Source organism: Phocoena phocoena, chromosome 16 (assembly GCF_963924675.1).
Source record: "Phocoena phocoena chromosome 16, mPhoPho1.1, whole genome shotgun sequence".
NCBI classification, from domain to species: Eukaryota; Metazoa; Chordata; class Mammalia; order Artiodactyla; family Phocoenidae; genus Phocoena; species Phocoena phocoena.
Window position 1 is genome coordinate 79,397,501 of NC_089234.1, and position 24,195 is coordinate 79,421,695.

General features: G+C 46.0%; 1 protein-coding gene across 1 annotated transcript in view; it reads right to left on the reverse strand.

Annotated features, from left to right (window-relative positions):
- MAP3K21 (mitogen-activated protein kinase kinase kinase 21) overlaps positions 1-22,114 on the reverse strand; it is a 47,895-nt gene extending 25,781 nt beyond the window's left edge. Inside the window, exons 1-3 of the mRNA XM_065894155.1 lie at positions 21,283-22,114; positions 6,197-6,377; positions 210-358 (exon numbers count right to left, since the gene is read on the reverse strand). Coding sequence (XP_065750227.1) covers positions 210-358; positions 6,197-6,377; positions 21,283-22,114 — 1,162 coding nt within the window. The remainder of the gene's footprint in view (positions 1-209; positions 359-6,196; positions 6,378-21,282) is intronic.
- Positions 22,115-24,195: the final 2,081 nt, after the last annotated feature.

Sequence of the window (24,195 nt, forward strand, 5' to 3'; positions counted from 1 at the left end):
GATTGTTTTTAAGTTACTTAGTTCATCAAAACTTTATCTGACATCTTAGATCAAAGACATGGCTTCTAATTCTTAAAATAGTATAATCTAAAATCGACTGAAAATTAGAATCACAGAAGATACCTTTTTGGTTAAAAAAATATACAGATATTCTAATGAGCAATTCCCCTCACCCCCATAGACACACAAAAACAGAGATGCCCAAATACCTTTCATGAGCTTGGCAAACGGCTCAGGGCAGGTGGAAGGAATGGGCAAAGTGAGCTTATTGACTGCCACCCCGTAGGCCACAGCAAGACCGTCAATGCCACGATAGGGGACCTCTCCCGTGAGCAGTTCCCACAGCACCACTCCATAGCTGGAAAGCAGAGTTTTCATAAAGTTAAACGGGGTCTTTTCCTCATGACACAGTTGGTGGGAGAAACGTATCAGAGCCTTCATCCAGCCCCTAACGAGAATCTTCTCTTCCAACAAAGCCCATGTGGACCCTTATCCCAACACGAGGGGCGGGTTCTTCCAGTGAACATTCCAGACACATGCAGATACACTCCTTCCCGAAATCGGTTATGCCTTCATTACAGGAAATGAAACTACTTAATGGATAGGAAAGCTTAGGAGCAGTACACAGTTGAATTAAACAGGGTCCAGAAGCAGGACACACTTGAAGAGCAATGTGGTTGTTCCGATGTTTGTCTTTCTGTCTCATGTTTTCCACACCTATTGAGGATCTTCAGGACACTGAAGATTCCAGCCCCATACGACTCACCACAGGACTGAAATCGAATCAGGCTACTTTTTTTAAAATATTTTTTTGATGTGGACCATTTTTAAAGTCTTTATTGAGTTTGTTACGGTATTGCTTCTGTTTTATGTTTTGGTTTTTTGGCCTCGAGGCACGTGGGAATCTTAGCTCCACAACCAGGGATCGAACCCGCACCTCCTGCATTGGAAGGCTGAGTCTTAACCACTGGACCGCCAAGGAAGTCCCATGCTAACTGTTTTAAAATAGGTTTTTGAAATTGTTTCTTTCTGCCCCTCCCTTTATATTTAGGAGATGTGTTACTAATGTTTCCACCTAATGCCTAATAGTAACGGACAAAGAAATCCTGTGGGTTTTCCTGAGCCTGCTGGGAGGACATAACAGGTCTTCTTTGAAATGGAGGAAGGTGAAGTGAAAGGAGAATAAACAAAGAACAACTGCAGCTGCCATGCTCTCCAAAGCATCAGCAGATGTGATGCAGGTTCACTGCTGCTTCAGTTTAAGGGCAAATGCGATTACACACAAGAACGAGAAAACACACAGTATAAAAGGATCTCTAAGGGAACTTTTAAAATGAAGCTAGAAGACCAAATTTCAGTATACACCTATACTAGACAGTCTCAGACACCCCAGTTCAAGGCAATACAGAGGAGCACAGAAATAAGCCTTGTACATCATATACGTTTATTCTCTTCTACAAAACCAGTCAGAACATTGGCTTTCCTTTATCTTCTTCAAAACACAAAGTACACTCCAATTATCTTTTGACATAAAACATCGGTCACTCCTGACACTCACTTGACTTTAAATTAAAACACATAAGCATATAAGGAACAGTTATATTTGCTTTATTTTTAAGTTCTGTTAACATAACTAGTATGGTCCTATTTACTTTTCTGATCTTTTAAAACTTCATTCGCTTTAAGTTAAAAAAAGAGTTTGAAATTTAAAGAACTAACTTAATTCTCATTTCATATGCCTAAGGAAAGGCAAAACAGCTCAGAATAACACCAAAAAACCCCCCAAACACCCACATCACTTAAATTTGCTTTGGAACTGATTTCTGAGTCTCATTTGATTATCTCCCGATCTTAAGAGATGTGGGGATTCACAGCATCACAGATACAATAAGCCCTCCGTGAAGAAGACCTGGCCTGCAACAGGCCTCTCTGGAGCCCAGGTGGTCACCCTGGCCATCATCACTTCATTTTCAGACCTCTCCACTAGTGCCCAATGGACTCTGCACTACATACTGAAAACATTCATAAAAGGAAGGCAAAAACAACAGAACGTGCCCTAAATTCAAAGGGGCCTCAGGGATCCTCCCACTGATATTCCACGGCCCTAAAAGCAGGGGCGCTTCCATCCTGAGGCCCCTGAGCCTAGGGCTCCCTCTCCAGCAGGGGGCGCAGCAGGGCATCACTGAAAGACAACTGGACCTAGAAGCGGCACACCTGAGGCTGAGCTGTGGGACCACTACTACCTGTTGCCTATGTCTCCACTCACACCGCCCTGAAGCTGATCTTGAATCATTGATAAAGTACCAGTGACATTTCCTCTGCCATCTCAAAGCACTGTTTTATGTTTTGTTTAAAAAGGAATACATAATGCAGTACCTGTAAATTATATAATGCTATAACTATTAGCAATTAAGGTGCAACCAGGGTTTTTCAAAGGCTATCTGCTTAGTATCTTGAAAATTATCTATGGTATGGTGCATTAGCGAGACACATTCTTAATTTCAAGAGTAAGTAAACTGAACTCATAGATCAATCAACAAAACTCGTCTCAGTGCAGGGGACCAAAAATTATTAGAACAACTGAAAACTGAATGAGTTCAAAGAAGCTTCCTTGCTATTCTCCTTAGCAAATAACAAAATTGAAACCAACAATAACAACATAACTTTGCCTCTTGGAAGTTTCAGAGAGTGAATAATTCAGGATAGGTCATTTTTCCAGAGAGAGGTATTCTGGTAAAAACCAATGTGAAAAAAAAGGGAGCTATTCTGATGGGACAATTTTTAAAGTGTAATGCATATTTTTCTGCTCTCTGAAACTGGGTGCGATATAGTTTAAAAAGCCCTCTCCTGGGGACTTCCCTGGTGGCGCAGTGGTTAAGAATCCGCCTGCCACTGCAGGGCACACAGGTTCGAGCCCTGGTCCGGGAAGATCCCACATGCCACAGAGCAACTAAGCCTGCGTGCCACAACTACTGAGCCTGAGCTCTAGAGCCCATGAGCCATAACTACTGAAGTCCATATGCCTAGAGCCCGTGCTCCCCAACAAGAGAAGCCACCGCAATGAGAAGCCCGCGTACCACAACGAAGAGTAGCCCCCGCTTTGCCGCAACTAGAGAGAGCCTGTGTGCAGCAACGAAGACCCAACGCAGCCAAAAATAAATTAAAAAAAAAAAAAAAAAAGCCCTCTTCTAGGAATACAAGTAGTCTAATGATTAAGGGCTGTGGTAGCAGGAACACAGCTCTTAGGCCAGGGACCAGAGTTTGCTACTCACTCACTAGTTTTACAACCCTGAGGAAATTTCTAAACCTCTCAGTGCCTTGGGTATGTACTCTGTGAAACTGGGGTAATCACGGGAGACATTGCAAAAGTTCAGTGATAGCATCTGTCAAAGTTACCTCGTAGGGTAGTAACTGGTAAGGAGGAAGTGGGGCGAGAGAGGATGATCACTAAATACACCAGTATATATAGCAGCCCCCAGCACCACAGACCAGAGCCGTGCTTCTTGAATGCAATTATTTCTATGGGAATATTATGAAGGAGGTTCTAAAGCAAAGGTCTGTGCCGTTCAGAGGGACGACCTTCCCTGCCTTCTGCATCCTGACATCTAGGACTCTGCTGGGCTTTAATATATCCATGCGTTCTGGAGATGTGTGTGGACGTCTGGCTCCACAACCAGGTGGTTCTGGAAGCCAGCAGATTCCAGTCCTTTTCATAGCGTTTCATGCTTTCGTTTGCTCCTAGCGCTCACTCTGTTCTCAGCTGCCTTTCTTTTTTTTTTTTTTTTTTTACCAGCTTGGCACCCCTCTCCCCTCTTCTGCTTAGAGGCTTCTACTGAAAATCAGATAACCGAGCTCATATAATTGAGAAATAGAAATGAACAGATTTTGAGGGAAGACCTCTCTCCATGAGTGTCTGGACTTCAAGACCCATATTTTGGCTCATTTTAGAAATCTGTTTTTTCTTACTTTTGATTCTATGTTTACAGTAGGTGAGGTCGCTCTAAAGCATTTATATAGATTGTACAGCGTTCGTATAGCTTATAGTTACATAGTTTATTTTAAAAGGCACACATAGTAAAATGGTTACAGTCTTAATTATTCCAAATGTAAAATTGATTTATATTTTATTAGTTTTCAGGGTCTTGAAGTATAATTTCTTAAAATAATCACCTATTTCACTGAAGTATTTTGGCATTACATGGTCAGAAAATTCTTGTGATTAAGTCAAGGAAAACACATGTAATATTTTATAAAGACATATGTGGCTCAGTCTCCACCAGCAGAGTGTAAGTCATTAAGTAAGGGGTGAGGCTCAAGCTTCTGTGTTTTTCAAAATGGCCCTAAGACACTATAGAACCCCTGGCACAGGTGAAAAATTTTCTTAACAGTCATAAGTAGAACAATTAAATTAGAAGCCTGTATTTATACACTGCTGGTGGGAATGAGAACTGGTGGAAAACAGTCTGGCAGTTCCTCAAATGATTAACCATATAATTACCATGCGGCCCAGCAATTTTACTCCCCGGTGGAAACCCGACAGAAATGAAAACTCATGTCCTCACAAAAACTTCTTCATAAATGTTCAGAGCAGCATTATTCAGAATTAGCCAAAATGTGGCAACAACCCACATGCCATCGACTGATAAACGAATAAGCAAAATGTGGTATTATCCACCCAATGGAATATTATTCCGCAATAAGTAAGAATGAAATTCTGATACATTCTATGACATGAACCTTGAAAATATGCTAATTGAAAAGCCAGTTGCAGAGGACCGCATATTATTTGATTCCATTTATAGGAAATGTCCAGAATAAGCAAATCTAAAGATACAAAATGTAGATTAGTGACTGCCTTGGCTGGGAGGGATGGAGTGTTGGGGTGATGGCTAAGGGGTATATGGTTTCTTCTTTGGATTATGAAAATGTTCTAAACTGCCTGTGCTGATGAAGGTAAAAGCCATGGAATTGTAGAGTTTAAATGGGTGAACTGTATGATGTGTGAACTGTATCTCAATAAAGCCGTTAAAAAAACAACAGAAAAATCCTGGAATTTTAATACTAGTCACACAGCATTTTATGAGCATTAAATGAAGGCAAGTAAGCTCCTGGTGCGTTGTAACTGTAAACAGAGTGACTTTTCTCTGTTGTTCTGGTATGGATGGTGTCTTTACCCCCTAATGAGACACAGCCGAATGGGAAATCCAGCTAACCTGGGATTCCATTTTGGTTCAGCTCTCCATCCTCAAACCTGAAGCTTTAACCTTTAGATAATGCAATCCATAAAAGGAAGGAGGTTATCTAAATTTTTTTTTCAAACTCCTTCCATGCTAATATTCTGTCTGTGAGTCATGAGGAATCAAAATTTCTGCTTAAAGTGAAATGTATGTTTATTTACCAACAGGCCTTACAAAAACAGCATTACTGTTTACTCAAGTTATAACCAGTTTTAATCAAACCTCAGATTTAACAAGTTTCTCTTATCAAATGGAAGTCATAGGACAATCAAAATCTCAAGTTACCCATTCTGTTGTGATTACAACAATCTGGATCCAAACCACAAAACCTTCTTCAAAAAGGCCCATACAGATCTTCCTCAACTTACAATGGGGTTACGTCTGGATAAATCGTTCGTAAGTTGAAAAGATCATAAGCTGGAAACGCATTTGCTGCACCTAAACTACTGAACCTCAGCCTGGTCTTTCTTAAAGGTGCTCAGAACACTTACATTAGCCTACAGTTGGGCAAAATCATCTAACACAAAGCCTATTTTATAATAAAGTGTTGAATATCTCATGGAATTGATTGCATACAATACCAAAAGTGAAAAACAGAATGGCTGTCTGGGTCCAAAATGGTTGTAAGCGTATCAGTTGTTTCCCCTCGTGATGGCGGGGCTGACCGGGAGCTGCAGCTCACTGCCTCTGCCCAGCCTCACGAGAGAGGACTGGACCACGTATCACTAGCCTGGGAAAGATCCCAATGCCAAATCCCAAGCACGGTTTCTAGAGAATGCACATTGCTTTTGTGCCATTGTAATGTCAAAAAAAACCTGTTAAGTCAAACCACTGCAGACTGGGGACTATCTGTATGGTTATGCTCAGAATTATTGAGTAGCTGGGGACTCATGTAAAGGACGTGTAGCAACCAGCTTCTGCAGACACCTGCAAAAACAAAATGTGTGGCGCTTACCCACCTCCAGATGTCGCTTCCCTTGGAGAACAAAGAGGACTTGATGACTTCCGGGGCCATCCAGGCATAGGTGCCTGCTGCGCTCATCCTGGTGGTCCTGTGCCACTCTCTCGCTAACCCAAAATCTGTAATCTTCAACGTCTTATTGCAGACGTCATCATGCTCTATCTTCTCCAGCAGCAATACTGAAGAAGAAAATCAAAGGTGGAATACTTTCATATTTGTATAATTTTTCAGTTACAATTTTTCTTTGGCTTTTAAAACACAATCTTCACTACAGTTGGCAGAGTACTGAGAATGAATCTGCATTTTACCATTTTATCTTACTTACATCTTGTTTTTCATAACCTTTAGTGGGTCGTTTGTGCCTAAAGTTACAAGTTTAAAAAAAATCCACAGGGCTTCCCTGGTGGCGCAGCGGTTGAGAGTCCGCCTGGCGATGCAGGGGACGCAGGTTCGTGCCCCAGTCCGGGAAGATCCCACATGCCGCGGAGCGGCTGGGCCCGTGAGCCATGGCCGCTGAGCCTGCGCGTCTGGAGCCTGTGCTCCGCAGCGGGAGAGGCCGCAGCAGTGAGAGGCCCGCGTACCACAAAAAAAAAAAAAAAAAAAAAAATCCACAGACACAGTACAGCTTTAGCACTCTTTATGAGAAAGTAAATGATTTCTAGGGGCAAGAAACATTTACTGAGATATCACAGGTAGAATCAGAAGTCTGTGAAAGTTTACCTGATAGGAAGAAAATATTTACATTGTTTTTCTTCCAAGAAATTAGGTCCTGATCTAAATGCAGTCTTTTCTACTGAATGTTTCCGAGAGTACTGCAAATAGACGGCATATTACCATAAATCATTATTATTGAAGATTATCTTATATTAAATTTGCAAATTGCTTATAGATATGTTAACTCATGAACGTATTTTATGAGATATGATTGCTTTACCAAAGATTGAAATGCAGCAAAAAGTAAAAACTTCAGAGGAACATTATCCAGTTGCTGGTTTCCCCAGCCCCCAGCCTCCTGACAAAATACAGAACGCCCAAGAGCAGCTTTCAGGAACCGAGCTGATGCCGGGACTGCCCTGAGCTCTCTGTGCAGCAGGAGCTAAAACAACGGAGCTTCCCATCACTGCCCACCTGCACCCGCCTGCCCCGCCCTTCCCGGGGCCTTGGGTTCCTCTCTCCCCTGGTTGACTTCTCTGCCTATAACGAAGCAGAAATGTCTCCCCGGTTTTCCACGAGGCTCTAATGCAGCTCCATATCCACGCTACTCCTTCCCATTTGCTACAGAAGAAACGGTTTAAACCTACTGTTTTTCTGACTTATCTCCTCACCCCTTCCTTAAAACCCAGCCGTCCAACCTGCAGCGCAGTTGTTCTAGTTCAACCGAATGCCCCGCAGATGGCCCGTCTCCACTTCCCTGCCACCATGTGACTTCTGGCTTCACTGTCCCAATCCTGAATTCCAATCGTTCTCACTGGACTGGGTGCTGTCCCTCTCTCCTCTCTCGCCCACATGCCACCCCGAGCAGATTCATCTTCCTATAGTGTCGTGGCATCCTTTTATTTTTTTAAACCTCTCATGAATAAACTACCGATACATGTCACAACAGGGATGAATCTGAAAACCATTCCGCTAAGAGAAAGAAGCCACACATGAAAGGTTAGGTACTATGATCCCGTATGACATCCTGGAAGAGGGACAGAAATCAGACCAGCGGTTTCTGGAGGCTGAGGGGAAAGGTCTGACGGCAGCGCTACACGGGAGAGTTTTTCCGGGTGATGCAAATTCTCTCTTGGTGGTGGTGGTTACAGGATTATATACATTTGTCAAAGCTCATCAAACTGAACGCCCTCGGGGGGGGGGCGGTGAATTTTTATATAAATTATACCTCAATAAACCTGCATTAAAAACAAAAATTCCATGGTTCCCCATAACACAGGGAGAAGGTTCACACACTCCAAAACCTGGGCTATCACAGCCCCTAGATTCGCACAGCAACCTGCACTTCAAGCTATGCCCCGTGCCTCTACGGACGAGCTTGCTCTGCTCAAGGCAGGCCGGCTGCTCATCCAGCCCAAATGATACCTGCTCAGCGACACCTTCCAAATACCCCAAGCCGGGAACCATCACCTCCTCCACCCTCCCGTGAGCTTTGTGTTTCTGTGACAGTTCTACGAGGCACCAGGTACCAGACTGTGTGCTTTCATCAGACTCCTCCACTGCTGTTAGCTCTGAGACAGTGAGTATGTTAAGTGTGAAACAGGGGGCGTACAAGCGAGGGAGAGAGAGTGTGTGTGTGTGTGTAGGCGGTGAGATGGCAGGGAGAGGAAGACAATGGTGAGCGACTCGTGCAATTCACGCTCACCCGCGCGCACCCACTCTGTGTCATGTCTGATTCAGTGCAGGTGCTCAGTGTTTGCAGGTGAAATTAACAAAAGGGGTCCATTCTTATGTTTGTCCTTGGCCCATGCCACTTCCTACCTAATAGAAATAAGAACCAAGTCCTAAGAGTCACTAGCCATCGTCAGTATTCACTATATTCCTTGTACTTTACAAGTGCTATTTCATTCAAGCCTCACAAAAACCCCAAGAGACAGGTCTTCATTATCAGAGGATAATTCGCACTGAAAAAAATTCAGCAACACTGAATCCAACTGAACAGTAATCCAAACTTCACAGTTAACAGAATATATGTCTGTGGGGCGGGGGAGAGTTGTTATTCAGGTTTCACCTTGAAAAATAACATAAAAATCCGTTTATTTTATTCTTTATTTAACAACATTTTTGTCATCGTTGCAACTACGCGCTAACCCTTAGAAGGACAAAAACGAGCAAGTGTGGGAGGTTTCTTAGACGAAATTATCCAGACAAAATTGGAGACTAGCATGAGACACTTCATGTCTGATCTGTGGAATGTGATCTTAAGGGGGACCGCTTGCCCAAATGTTATAGGAATAATGAGCATTGACTGAGCACATTCTGTCTGTCAGGTACGCTTACAGGTATTTTAATCAGATAATCCCCACCACAATGCTATAGAGGTGGATATTATTAATCATCTGTACTTGACAGATGAGGAAACTGAGACACAGAGATGTTGAGAAATCCATCCAAGGTCACGCAGCTGAGGTGCAGTGCCGCTCAAGCAGTCTGACCCCTGGGTCCGTGGTCCTAACTACTGCCTGCATTGCTCAGGTGACAGCTTTTACCAATTTTTCACAAGCGATTTCTTTATTCTTTGGAAAGCTCTCTGTATGCAGGTGCCCATTCTCTTCCTTTCTGATTTCCTGCCACTGGATAGTTAGCATCTGATCTAAGTGGAGGCGCTGTGGCATAGTGATGGAAGCATGCACTCCAGGGCCAGACTGCTCGGTTTGGACTCTGTGCTTCTGCTTCCTTGCCTGTCATGGGAATCATGACAGGACATACATCATAACGTTGTAGAGAGGAGGAAATGAATACATGTAAAGTGCTCAGAACAAGGTCTGAGACGCAGTAAGCATTTTGTAAGGATGACACATACGTATACCTACACACACCCTTTACTGATGGGCTTGAAAGTGTGTTTAGCAAACCTTCAAAATCACTTTCACGGATGTCAGGAAATCCTATCACTTTGCAAGGCCTGAAATTTCACTTTGCAATAGATTCACATTCGTATCATCAATTTAGACAGTCACAGAAGTCACAGAGTTAATGCAACTGGAGAGAACCAACATGAGACAGCTGAGTGGGGACTTATTATAAGTCACCAGTACTGAATAAATACTGCTGTGTTGTGATGTTCCTTTCCCCAAGCGATCTTCTAACTGTAAGATTTGGAGAGCAAGCACCTCCTTCTATCCCCCAATCACCTAACGCAGTACCTTCTACAACAAATGGCCAATGGAATAGTTTCTATTAATGATAATTATCACCAGTTCTAATAAGATTATTGCCTACCATTTATTAATCCTCTTCTATGTAGAGCTGTTTCCACTCACATAATATCTCATTGGATCCTCATGCCATTCTATGAAATGGAAATTACAGTCTCCAGTTCACAGTTCAGAAATGTTATCCCAGATCATACGGCTACAATACAGGGCCACGCTTCAGATCCCACCTGCATGACTATCTTTCCAGTCTTCTGTGCTACATATAAAGCTACCAGTTATGAAAAGGGGGCAGAACCACCAGAAATTTCAGTTTGTTAATTTTTGAATTTTCCTTCCTTCCATTCAGTTTAAGGAATATTTATTTCTCAGTCCTGATGTCTCATGAATATCAAGAAAAATAAATATCTAATCCTTTAAAACCCTATGTACTTAAGCCACAGAAACAAAAAATAACAGATAGATTAGCTACTTCATCAGCTGTATTACATTTTTCCCCCTTATAATACATACTAATTTCACTTTTAAACAATGATATCCTTACCACCAAAAAAGACTCCAAATTAATGATCAAGATGGCTTGCCGTTCTATAAAACTTTGTTTTCCAAGATACTTTCACATACATTATCTCCTCCTTCTGAAAAACACCCAAATTAGGAAGGCATGAGGAAGCACTGATTAAAATGGGCATTAAAACCACGCTGTGTCCCCAGGCCCCAAGTAAGGCCTGGCAGCCCTTAAGGAACAAAAAGCTCAGAAAGGCAACTCTAAAATAAATACAAACGGAACTCCAGGCGAGAACTAAAAGCTAAATATTTTAAATTGATCGCATTTCTCAAGCAATGCCGTGGCAGAACGCAGTATTAGCAGCCTTTGCGTCGCGGTCTTTAAAACACCTGCCCTCACCCGGAGTCCAAAGTTTCCACGGGAGCTTTCAACTAACAGAAAACAAGTTAAAATAACACTCTGAACGTCAAAAGTTTAGAGTTCCATGAAAGGCCCATTGTTCTGGATTCTATTTCAGAGGTGTTTAGCAGAATTCCTCAAATTCCTTATCTTTGGGGCAAAGTGACCGAAACCAGAAATAGCCAGTGTCCCGACAGGTCACGTGACCGGGCACCTGGCCAGGTTTCAGCCGAGGACAGGCTGGCGGTGCTTCCGCCTCCTGACCTCACCAGGAAGAGGACCTCCGGGAATGACCATGCTCAGAGGGGCACATCCACCTTCTGGGCCACAGAAATGGTCAATTCTCGTTAGCGACCTAGCGACCAGTGTTTCAGCCCCCCGCTTGTGCCACGTCCGTAAAGATTTTTGACCCCCGTTAGCCCCATTCTGTAACAATCAGCCTCTACAACTTGTGTTTTGTCTACTTATTCAACCATGAGGCACTCGATTTTTCCGGTTCCTTTGAAGTTTCACTGTGGAATTTTCCGAATTATAGTATATAATGTATATTTTTAAAAGCAATTACAATGTGTCCATTCTATTTCCTCAACATTTATGGGAGTGCTGGTCCAAATTCCATTTGAGTCAAATAGGTTCATTTTAATTAACCTTTAACTAGGAATATGTTATCCAAAAAAAAAAGGTCATAAGAAAGTAATCAGTTGAGAAAAGCAACAATGTGAAAGAATACACTGACAAAACACCTGCGTCTCAGTCTAAGACAGGAAGGTTACCCTGTGAATTTCAACTCTGAAAACAATCAACCATTCATTTACAGGGGAAAAAAATGATAACTTTCTAAGTTTACCAAATAGCACCGATTTTCCTCACATTTCTTCCGTCTGTTCCCGCACCTACACCACTCATCTGCTCGCCAGTCTCTGGAGGCCTTCATCCTGATCTTCAAGTCCCTTCTCAACCTCGGTCTCCATGATCTTTTCAGCTCTTCCTGGACTCTCCGAAAAAAACCCTACACTCTACGATTCTGTGTATTAAAAGCCACTTCTAAGAAGCACAGCATTGCGTCAGTGTCTCTGAGCTCCTGGTGCCTGCTGCATGGACTGCCTTCCCCTTGCATCCTCCGCAAAACCATACCTGGCCTCCATTTCCCACGGAAGCAACCAGGCACCAGCCCTGGATTCGCTGCACTGCAGCACTAATTGTGAGACTGCCTTCAAGTCCACTGGCCTTTGGAATCTCATTTTCTCCTTCTGGTAAAAACAAAACAAAACAAACAACAGAAAACAAAACGTGCAGCGTTGTCACTGTCTCCCTGTTCCAAAATTATATGAGCCTGTAGATATCAACACCACGTCCCCCTGGGTGCCTTCCTCATAACCTCACTAGAAGTTCTCTGCATTTCTAACGCACTTAAAGCTGTGCCACTCCCATTACTACACTTAAACACTGCCTTATCTCACTTGTGGGTCTCACCTCTCCAACTAAATTGTAAGCAACTGGAGGAAAGAATTTGCACCCGATTAATATTTGTTTAATATTGGTTTATTTCTACTGCACTGCATCTACCTTTTGTTTTTTTTTTTTTTTGCGGTACGCGGGCCTCTCACTGCTGTGGCCTCTCCCGCTGCGGAGCACAGGCTCCGGACGCGCAGGCTCAGCGGCCATGGCTCACGGGCCCAGCCGCTCCGCGGCACGTGGGATCTTCCCGGACCGGAGCACGAACCCGCGTCCCCTGCATCGGCAGGCGGACTCTCAACCACTGCGCCACCAGGGAAGCCCCATCTACCATTTTTATACACTCAATAAATAGTTGTTACATGAGTGAGTGACAACTGGAAGGGGAAGAATGAGCAGGAAGAAGATGAATTAGTATAAGCCTTTCCATGTCAAGTCAGCTACTGATTATAGAAAACCGACTCACCTGTGCCCTCAACAGTAGAGACTGTTTTAGAAATAATGACAACAAAGCAGTTATTTGGATATTGATCCATCAGCAGTGACTGACACAGCGGATCATTCTTCCCTGAATCACATCCTTCTCTGGCTCCCCAGCATCACAACATTCCCCCGTTTTCACTCTAGCTGCTCCTTCTTCTGGTTCCTTCCTGGCTCTGGGGCCTCTAATTGATGGTGATCCTCCAGGACTCAGTCCCTGACCTCTGGTCTTTCCTATGAGCACTCAGTCCCCAGATAATCTCAGCCAACCTCAGGGCTTTCATGCCACAGACATGCTGCCAACTCCCAAGTGATCGCCTCCACCCTGGTTCTCCGTCTGTTCTCAAAACTGCAGCCGTGTGGTCTGCTACAATGGCACTCAGAGCCTGGGCCTCAGCCCAAACCTCTCAAGTGGTTGACGAGACCCTGCGTGGTCTGACCCCCTTCTGACTCCATGGTGCCCTGTGATTCCCTTTCATGATTCTCCTGTCACACCAGCCTCCTGCTCTGGGGAGCAATTTCCATTCCCTCTACGAAGGTTTGTCTCCCCAGATGACCCACTTTCCCACTTCTTCAGGTGTTGCTTCCTTTTCCGGAAGGCCTTCCTTAGCCATACACTCTAAGCCGTCAACGCCTCACCCCAACATTTTCACCCTCCTTTCAACTTTTAGTTTTTCTACTGAGCACTTACCACCCTCCACCATACCACATCTTTCACCATTTACCCTTTAACGTCCATGTTGCCCACTGGCATGTAAATTCCACGAGGGGAGGAATTTGCTTCTGCTTTGCTCACCACTGACCACCCAGAGCCTGTAGCGTCCCTGGCACGTAGTATACAGTCACCAAATAACTGTGATGTGAATGAATGAGTCAGCTCGCTAAACACAAGGAGAGAGACTTCTGCAAAGTCCAGAGAGACGCGGTCAGCTAAAACACAGCTTCACATTGCTCTTAACACCAAAAGCAAACGCCGTGGTACAAAGCTTTTCATGGACACACACAACACACGGTTTTATTGAGAAAACTTCCTACATTTCATTGTGTGAAAATCTAGCTATTTCTGTCAGCGGAGTATTTTCGATATTTTGTCAAGGTATGGAACAAAGTAAACTGATGAGGAAGGAATCTTCCATAACGTGCTCCATTAACATATTAGTAAACGGAAAGTAACATAGTTGATGTTAGAGTCAGTATTTGCAGAAAACCTGAAACAAAATAACTCCTGAAAGTCAATTAAGCCAACAATCACTCAAACAACCTATATGCAATCAAGATACTTCCCCCAAACGGCAAGTGATGTGCTCTTTTTCAAAGAGCATAAAAAAATGTCCTAGTAGTTAACTCTGGTAGTGAAACAGTTACAACTGGTAACTCAGTACCTCCTGCCTTCTCCCTGACCCTCAATTTATCAACCCAAGTTACAAGTAGACCTGCCAAAGCGTGCAGATGGCAGTACTCCCTAAAGGAACAAAGCTCAGGCCTGTTTCCTTGCACCACTGGCTGGCCTGGATCAAGTGAGCCAGATGAACTAAAAGACCCTCACACCCAACCAAGATGAATAGATGTATGACCATGTGGCACTATATTTTGCAGAATGAATAATAATAAAGTCCTTGGGTTACAAAGAATTGTAGAAAACTTTAAGGTACCAAGGAGTTCACACACACACAAATTAGGAAACACTTAAAGCCCTCAGAGAGCTTCCAAACCATATGTAAAAATGAGTATAGTCACCAGCTTACATTTAGGTTGCATCTTACAGTTTATTAAATACTTTGACAAATACCAGGGGTCAGCAAACTATATCTTATGGGCCAAACAGGAGACTTAAAGAGTTGCAAAAGAGACTAGATGGTCTGCAAAGCAATCATATTTATCATTTATCATCTGGACCTGCAGGGGAAAGTGTGGTGATGCCAGGCATATACTCTCTCACTGATCCTCACATCACCCTATTCAGAAAGTCGGGGCCCATGAGCCTATGGCTGGAGAGTAGTAGAGTCAGAGCCCAAATCTTAGATGCCACAATAGCACCATTTGTCCCCCCAGGTCAGTGGGACAAATGCTTGGATAATCCTTTCCCCAGAGACACAAGCCCCGAATAAGCCACCCCGTACCCTCACTTAGTGCCTACTGTGACCCAGCCATCCAATGTCACCAGACAGTTCACTGGTTGTGGGATACAGTCTGTGGCCATGGTGGAATTTCTATACCAACCCAGAGAACCATGAGAACGGACCCACACATCTGGTCCCTTGGACAGCAGCTTCCAGACTTGGCTCTGTACCTGAATCACCCAAAAGCTTTTTAAAAAAGTATCTTGCTGCATCCCAAGCTCAGGATGGATTGATGGAAGCATAGGGTGAGGTCTGTATTAAAGCAACTCAGTAAAACATTAATGGTAGAATCTAGGTGGTGAGTACACAAGTGTTTACTTAAAAGCTCCTTCAACTCTGTATAGTCCAAGATTTTGAAAATAAAATGTTAGAAAAAAATGCATTGCTTGTTCCCAACTAAGGCAACCAAATCAGAATATCCAAAAGTGAGACAAAGAATTTTATTTTTAGAAGTTTATGGGGAGCTTTTGATGCTACATTAGGTGTGGGAGCAACTACTCTGGAGTGCCATTCTCCATCAGCAGAACGGGCCATCTGGCCTAGGGGTTCTCAAAGTATGGTCCCGGGACCCGGAGCAGCCCTAAGGTGGCGACAGATTAAATGCAGAAGCAGATGTGAATGTTCATCTGTCTTCCTTTATGTCATCAAAGTGAGCTTCAAAAGAGTAAAGCAATGCCACTCTCCTCACTAAATTTGTTTTGGAAAATAAGGGTTTCCCCCTACATTAACATGTAACGGATCTATTGTTACTTTTATATTAAATATCTTTAGATTTATCATTTTAAATTTCTAATATGGTAAATATCAATAGCTAGAACCCACATCAACAAAAGCTCTTTGGGGTTCTGATAACAAGCATCTGAGAACTGGTAACCAAGTTCTGGGATTGGAGGCCCTGGATTCAATTCTCTGACAAGTGGAGTGACCCCGATCAAGTCAATTAATCCCTGGCCTCAGTTTCTTCATCTGTAAAATGGGGATACTTAAAGTACCTACCTCACAAGGTCGCTGTGAGGAATAAATGAGGATAAAGTTTGGACAATACCCAGCATCTAGTAAGCATTAAATAAATGTCAGCCATTGTTTCTGGTACTACTATCATTTACTTAAAGATAAAGCAATACTTGAAGAAGATGAATTTTTAAAAATAACTAAATTCATACTGATTCAGTCAGTTGTACAAATTTGTTTCAGTCTCCAAAATAAAACCAGCACGGTTGGCCCAGCCTCACCAGGAACCCTTCTTCTGGCCCCTAAAACTCCTTCATTCCACCTTTTGGGAGCCCTTCAAGTACCACAGAGGGTTTGGAGACAGTCACACTGAAATTTGGAGTTAATAGTGAATCTGGTCATTATCTTCTAACTCTGGTGCCCTAAATTCGTCCATTAAACAAACAGTGATTACAAAAAACTAGGCTCTGGTCATAAATGAGAAATAATTTATGCCAAACCAATGTCCAAGTATTTTATTTTCTATTTCTGCCCTGATAACCTATGATAGATACAGTCATAAAGCAAATTATCCCAAGCTTATATGTTTTTCTTTGTAGATGTTTGTCTTACAGCAGATCAGAGCACTCTCCTCCTCAGAACTGTCAATGGCTCGCTCTTGCTGTGAGACAGTCCACACCTCTCAGTGTGGCATTCAAGGCCATGTTGTCTGGCCACTTGTTAAACGCCTGTCTCCTTCCCAACAAAAGCCCGTCTTGCTTTCTTTCTAGCCACACCTGACTCCTAACTGTCCCCTAAAAAAGCCACCTACTTTCATGCGGAATCTACCCAATTGCCTAGGAAGGGATAAAAAAATATTAAACAGATTTTTCCCTACAGTATCGGAAGTCAAGACTTTCAGGCTCAAGGAGGTTGTGTCATTTGCCCAAGGTCACACAGCTTGTAGAGGAAGACACCAATATTCAAACCCAGGTCTGACTTCAAAGCCAAGGCTCCTTCCGGTGCTGCACTATTCTGGAAAAGTTCAACCCTCATAGGCTAGTGTGGGAAAGCAGGAATTACAGACGGTCTTCTGAAATGATGGAGATTTCCCCTCTCCTCTTTCCATTCCCATACTTTAACGCACTTGACAGTGACTACAAAGTGATCAGAGATGCACAGTGAAAAGTGAGCATAACCCAGCACTAAATTACTGCCCCTCCTTTCAACTATAAGAAATGAAAAGTGGACTATTTATTTTTTAATATGCAAGCATAAAAATGGTAGGGGAAGATGTGGTGACCTGCTCTGCTTGCTCTTCTTTCAAGAATACATCTTTAGCCAATTCTGTTTCACAAGCTGGTTAGCTCTCGGTCACCACTGGGCTCTCTGGACTGATCTCCCTGGACCCTTGGAATAGGAAGAGGCTGTGGTATGAAGCTGCACAGACAGGAGAAGGGAGAAGACGCATCTCTCTTAATAGTAGCGTAATTAATAGCTCCTCCGGATCACTCTTATGAGCTTTTTGAGCACCTTATCTGGAGATCACGTTGGCTATAATCTTCTCAAATAGTTCCTTTATTAACACTGCCCTAATGAGAGAAGCTAAAACAGAATTTAGATTCCTTTTGTGGTTTGTTCTAGCAAAAGCTCTAAATTGCGTTTCATAATAAGTATAACTATGTCTATTTATAGACTGTAGATGTCCTTGTAGATAATTATATAGATAATAATTACTCTCAGAGGGCTAAAAACAAAATTGGGATAAAAAGATGCTTAATCACAAATAAAAAGTACACAAATAAGCAGCTACCAAAGTCTCTGGCTCAGTTTGTCATGGAACATTTATTTTCTGCTTTAAAAAAAAAAAAGGTAGAACACAGTAAGCAACATTAGTAAGAAAGGAACCATAAATCATGCCATGCAATTTTCTTTCAGTCCTGAACTACACCAGAATAAACAAAACACTTAGGACTAAATTCTAATAATTCAAACCCCCTCAGCAATTCACATACTGTACCATTTTCTTTTCACTCCATCCTGGTAACTTCCCTGAAAACCACTTCCATTGCTACTGCCCTCAGTCAAGTCAGTGTCTTCTCTGGCCTGGAGAACCTCCCCAGCCTTCGCTCAGGCCAATTACTAGTCCATTCACCAGAGCGGCCAGGGTAATCTTGGAGACACAGACATCATCCTTCTCCCCTTCGCTCTCCACCCGTCACCATGCTTTCTTTTCTCTACAGCACTTCCTGATATTTTCATGACTGCCATCTAGCTTCCCTATCAGACTAAGCCCTGTGCTGGAGGGGACACTGTTTGCCATCTGCTTTGCCACTTGTGTCCCGGGGCCCAGAAGTGCCTGGTACAGGGCGGGCCCTCAAAATCTGTTGAATAAATGAGTTCCAGCTCGTGATGATTTTTCTCTGCTCTGAGTGCATATAAAACTGGCCCTTTTCACAGTAACTCAAGGTTGCTCTGTCTGGCTCTCTAGTTGTGGTATACAGATTTAGCAAAGCGTTTTCTATTTACTTTGCTTCTGGGAGTGACAGGGCCTAGCATATTTAAACGACATAAATGATGCTTAAAACTTGCTAATGTGGCTCAACTTTCAATCTTTGGCTGTTAGAGAAGGGACAAAGTTGTTTGTACCATCACAAGATCAGCTTTTATTTCAACATAAACACTGTCTCAGACTATACGACAGAAAAAAAAAGACCAACGAGAAAAGATAAAAGAAAACATATTGAGAGCCATATCTTACTTTGATAACTTTAAACATTTGCTTTAAACAATAATTTCTACTAGCTCGGGTCCAAGCAGTCCTATACTGGCTCTTTGTTACAGGAGTAGACTAAAGAATAAAACTAAAATTCAATATTGATTTTTAAAACCTTGTTTACATTATCATTAACTCACTACCACCATTAGCAAATAACCAATGAAGTCAAACAAAATACACTGTAATAGAGTCTCTGCTGTACTCAAACAGTCTGAACAAGAAGTTATGGCTTCAGGTCTTCCCTGGTGGCACCGTGGTTAATAATCCACCTGCCAATGCAGGGGACACGGGTTTGAGCCCTGGTCTGGGAAGATCCCGCATGCCGCAGAGCATCTAAGCCCGTGTGCCACAACTACTGAGCCTGCGCTCTAGAGCCCGCGAGCCACAACTACTGAGCCCGCTGTGCCACAACTACTGAAGCCCGCACGCCTAGAGCCTGTGCTCCACAACAAGAGAAGCCACCGCAATCAGAAGCCCGCGCACCGCAACGAAGAGTGGCTCTTGCTCGCTGTAACTAGAGAAAGCCCGCGCGCAGCAACGAAGACCCAACGCCAAAACTAACTAAATTAATTAATTTTAAAAAAATTAAAATAAAAGAAGTTATGGCTTCATATATCATAAGAGGGTCCCAAAGTATCTGCATTTATTCACTGAATAAATAACGCCAGATCCAAGATAAGGCAATGTGCTAGATGCTGTGATCTGCACCTTTTAGGCCCCATTCAAAATGCTATGTTGCAGAAATCAAAAAACTATAAAAGTGGTCATATCGTAACAAACATTTGGCTAGGTGAGTGACCTAGCCAATTCAGTCTTTTTAAAAAGTACGGTACTTCAAGTGCAAAGGCAACCCTGCCTGACAATGACAGGAATTAAAATGCTCCAGGAAGTTTGGCAACTTATTCTGAGGGTGAAAAGTCTTTCGAAGACCAAGTTGCAGCATATAATCACCTTCAGATTACATAATATCTCCCAGAGACACAGTAGTCTACTCGTTCCACCCTACAAGTTTTTCTGGTGTCAGTAAAAACTATTTAACCACATTATTAATCCACGGTCGTATTATTTCTTTTCACTATTTAACAGTATTAGTCCTTTTAAAGTTTTTCACTTCTACGTTGGAACATGGATTAATCTAGCCTCCTTATGCTTTTACAAACACTAGCAAACTTGCTCTTCTTTGTGAACAGGTCACATGGACCTCAAGCATGACTATGAAACAGCCTAAGCATAATACAAAAGTAATAGTTACAGACCCTTTAATTCTTCCATCTAAGGACGAGTCCAACCCAAAGAGTTTGCCTGTGTTGGTGATTTTTTTTTGTTTTTGCTTTGGCTGCGCCCCAGGTCATGTGGGATCTTAGTTCCTGGACCAGGACCAGGGATTGAACCCGTGCCCCCTGCAGTGGAAGCTTGGAGTCTTAACCACTACACCACCAGAGAAGTCCCTGTGTTGGTGATTCGATGTCCTGAAACAGAGTAGGTCTGTAAAAGGCGGGGTTCCATGTCTATCACAGAACCGTGGCAACTGAGAACAACCAGAGCAAGCAGACTGCTCCTGCTGTCCTTAAAATACCCGGTTCTACCGGAAGCTTCCGGCAGACAAAGGCTCACAGGACTTCACTGGGGAGAGAGGCTTATGGGATCCATGGACAGGACACTCAGAATGTGAAGTGACCTGCAATACTGAAGAACAAACTTTAAGCAGCTAATGCTATTATATCTTTTCGATGAAACTTAACAGGATTTGTGTTTAGTTCATTTGTCAGTTCCTTACTGACATCTGGAAAATGCACCCTGATTTATAAACAAAGTGAATGATACAGGCCAGGTCTTCAGGATTTCAAGTACCTGCACAAGGACAATGAACCTGCTCTGAAATCCACCTCAAAGTGCATGATGGCACAAATGGTGTTTCTGGGTCTGAAGACTATTCACCAACACTCAAGCCACCGAACCAATAATGAAAACCTACTTCATGGGCAGAGACATCTGAATGAAAACTCTTTGTTAACGTCAAAGGACACGAAGCCATATTGAAAGCGGGAAAGGAGAGACCTCAACACAGCGCTTGTAAAGCTGAAGCAAAGGGCAGTTTGCTGTAGGCCACTAGGCACGACGGGGGGCCATGGGTTCCCGAGGACGGCCTCGGTTTGCAAAGTTCTATCCAAATGAACCACTTATTGTACCCAAAGGCCAAACAGCACCGTGAGGTTTCCAGAAAGCCCCGATATTTTACAACTGTGTCTTCGGAAAGCAAGTCTGATCTGCCTTTCTAAAAAAGGCACCTGAAAGAAACCCGGCAAGGTAAGTGTATCACCTGCCCCAAAGCAAGTAACCAGGGTATAGATGGCCCTCTGAGCCCCGGAAGGCCGGCTTAGGAGTGGCTGCCGGCGTCGGGAGGCCGAGCCCCGCCTCCTTCCCCCGAGCACCTGGCCCCGCGGAGCCCGCCCAGCGCCCGCACCGAGGTGGGCTGCGCTGGGCGCGGTTGCGTCCTCCGCTCCCCCTCCACTCCCCCCCCCCACCCCACCCGCCCTTACTTACTGTTGCTGGACTTGAGGTCCCGGTGCAGGATGGGCACGACGGCCTCCTCGTGCAGGTAGAGCATGCCCCGCGCGATCTGCACCGCCCAGTTGACCAGCACGTGCGGGGGGATGCGGCGCGCGCGGCGCGGCCCGGGCGCGCGGGGGTCCGGGGCGGCGTTGGCGGCGGCCAGCGCGCGGTTGAGCGCTCCGCCGCGGGCGAACTCGAGCACCAGGCAGAGGTGCGGCTGCCGCAGGCACACGCCGCGCAGCTCGATGATATTGGGGTGCCGCAGCATGGCGAAGAGCCGGGCCTCGCGCCGCACGCTCTCGGCCGCCGCCGCCGCGTCCTGGTCCGGGTCCCGGCGCGCCGCCTTCACCGCCACCTCCTGGCCCTGCCAGGTGGCGCGGTACACCTGCCCAAAGCCCCCAGCGCCGATGAGCTCCTGGAGCTCCAGCCTCTCGAAGTCGACGTGCACAGGCGAGCCGGGCCGCGGCGGCGGCGGCCGGGCGGGCGGCGGCGCGGGGCGGGTGGCCGGGCGGCACGGCGCCACGTAGTTGGCGGGGAAGATGCCGAGGCGCCGCTGCACCTGGCCGGCCCACCAGCCCTCGTCGCCCGACACGGCGGCGTCCTGGGACAGCACCTCCACCAGCTGGCCGCGTCGCAGGCTCAGCTCGTCCTCGCCGCGCGCCTCGTAGTCGTACAGCGCGGCCCACAGCCCTGCTCCCGCCGAGGCCGAAGCCGAGGCCGAGCCGCCGGAGGAGGCGGACGACGACGACGCGGAGCCGGCGGGGGCGCCCGGCGCCGGCGACCCCGGCCTGTCAGCCGCGACCTCGGCGCCCGGCAAGGCCATGGAGGGCGACGGCGAGGGCGAGGGCCGAGCGCGGGGCGGCGGGCTCAGCCCCGGGGGCGGCCGGGGGCGCGCATCGTCCGGCAGGGTCACCGCCTGCGCCCGGGAAGGCAGGGAGGAGTCGGGGCTCGGGGACGGCGGGTGTTCACGGGCCCACTACCCGGAGGCCACGGCTTCAGCCCCCGTTCCTCCTCGGATGCCTCTGCTGCTGCAGCGGTCCCAGCGGCCGCCGGGGCTGTCGCTCCATGGTGGCGCGCTGGGCCTGCGGACGGCCTGCAGCACGCTCGGCCTAGCCGCCGCCTGAGCCCGCCCCCAGGGTCCGCCCCGGCCCCGCCCCCGCCCCCTGGGCCAGACACAGTCTGCGCCCGCCCCCTCCGGGTCCGCTCCGCCTCGCCCCTCCCCCTGGGCCCGCCCCGCCCCCTGGGCCAGACACCGCCTGCGCTCGCCCCCTCCGGGCCCGCCGCGCATCGCCCCTCCCCCAGGGGCCGCCCCGCCTCCAGGGACAGCCCACCTCACCTGGGCCCACTCCGCCCCCAGGGCCCGCCCACCGCCCCCGGCCCGCCCCGCCCCCAGGGCTTCAGGCAGCCCTCGAGGCTCGCGCTGTGCGGCTTTGGGTGTGCCGCGCCCTTGTGTCCCGGGAGGCGGAGTCAGCCCAGGGCTGCGAGAGGTTTCGGGGAAGTTGAAATTAAGCCCAAGGTCAGGCTCGGAGACTACTATTCTCCACTCTTCTCTGGAAGCCGGTGGCAGCGGGTGAAGAGGATCTGGTGTCTTAGGCGGGACGGAGAGTGGGCTGAGCGTCGCGGTGCGCCCCGGGACAGGTCCAGAACAGATGGAGAGCGGCTGCGGACCGCTCACTGGGCGGCGTGAAGCCCAGGACTGAGGGGTGACGGAGCACCGGCCAGTGAGCCGCGGGTCGGCGGGGAGCTCATCCTTGGTGACAGATAATCCCGCGTTTGTCTGTACTGTCTGCTCAAAAGGGAAAGGACCTGTGAACCCATAGGTTCGGGTGTAGAAGGCATTGGCAACCACTGAGTGCTCGAGCCCCTGGCCTTACATATTCCCTAGGGAAGGCGAATAAAGCAAGAGAGTCTGTTCACAGAAAGTTGAGTCCTCGCCGATGTGCTGACTCTTCGTTTACCGGGTGTACGTCAACATCCTGGGAAGCAGGGCCTCCACCCTCCTCCATTTGCTCTGGGTAGCGATCGATCGCCTTCTGACAGTGTCAGAAAGTGAAGCTTTTATGCTTGGAGGCTAGGACAGTTTCAGGTCTAGGGATAGGAAGGAACTTTGGGATTTTCTTGTATGAACATGTTTTCTTCTCTGTAATTTTTGCATTCATTAATTTAGAAAAACCTTCATCTTTGAGGGTTTACTGGTGATGAGGTCTGTGGAAGGGAGTACCATAATTAGTTCTCCTGAAACAGACTGCCACTGTGAGATGTAGCCAGCCTCGCTTCCTCTGCGGCCGAAAGCAGCAGTGCACAGCCCAGTGTCACAGGGCCTTTCCCTCTCCACCCTGTTATCCCTCCATGCTACCCCTATTTACAGTTCCTGCTACAATCACGACAGGCCACGATATCCACACACCCGTGGATCTCTTCTCTATATTGATGGAGATGTTGGACAAAACCTTCCAGTTGTGAATACATCTAATTTAATTGATATTTATTTAGCACTTACTCTAGCCTAGTCTCTAGGTGTAAGAGACTAGGCTAAGGATTGGAGGTTACAAAGCCCCAGATCTAGAGAGTAAGAGAGAATAAGTAAGTGCCAGGACAAAAGAATAAGCCAGGTGTCCTGGGCTCAAGGCAAAGGAACAATCCATTATGCCTGGGTTCTCTGGGGGATGCTTTGCTGAGGGTCATTTGAGCTGTGTATGACTAGGATTAATAGAAAAAAGGAAGAAGGGAATTCCGACAGTGTGAGCAAAGGCATGTGAGTACAAATAAACAGTGGGCTCAGTGAACTGCTAGAGGTTGAGAGTTTCCTGTGGCAGGAGGTGAGGCTACAAAGGTAGAAGAGAGTGCAACTGTAAAAATCCGAAAGAAATGAGAATGTCCTGTAGGAGGCCAGCGTTTCCTGAA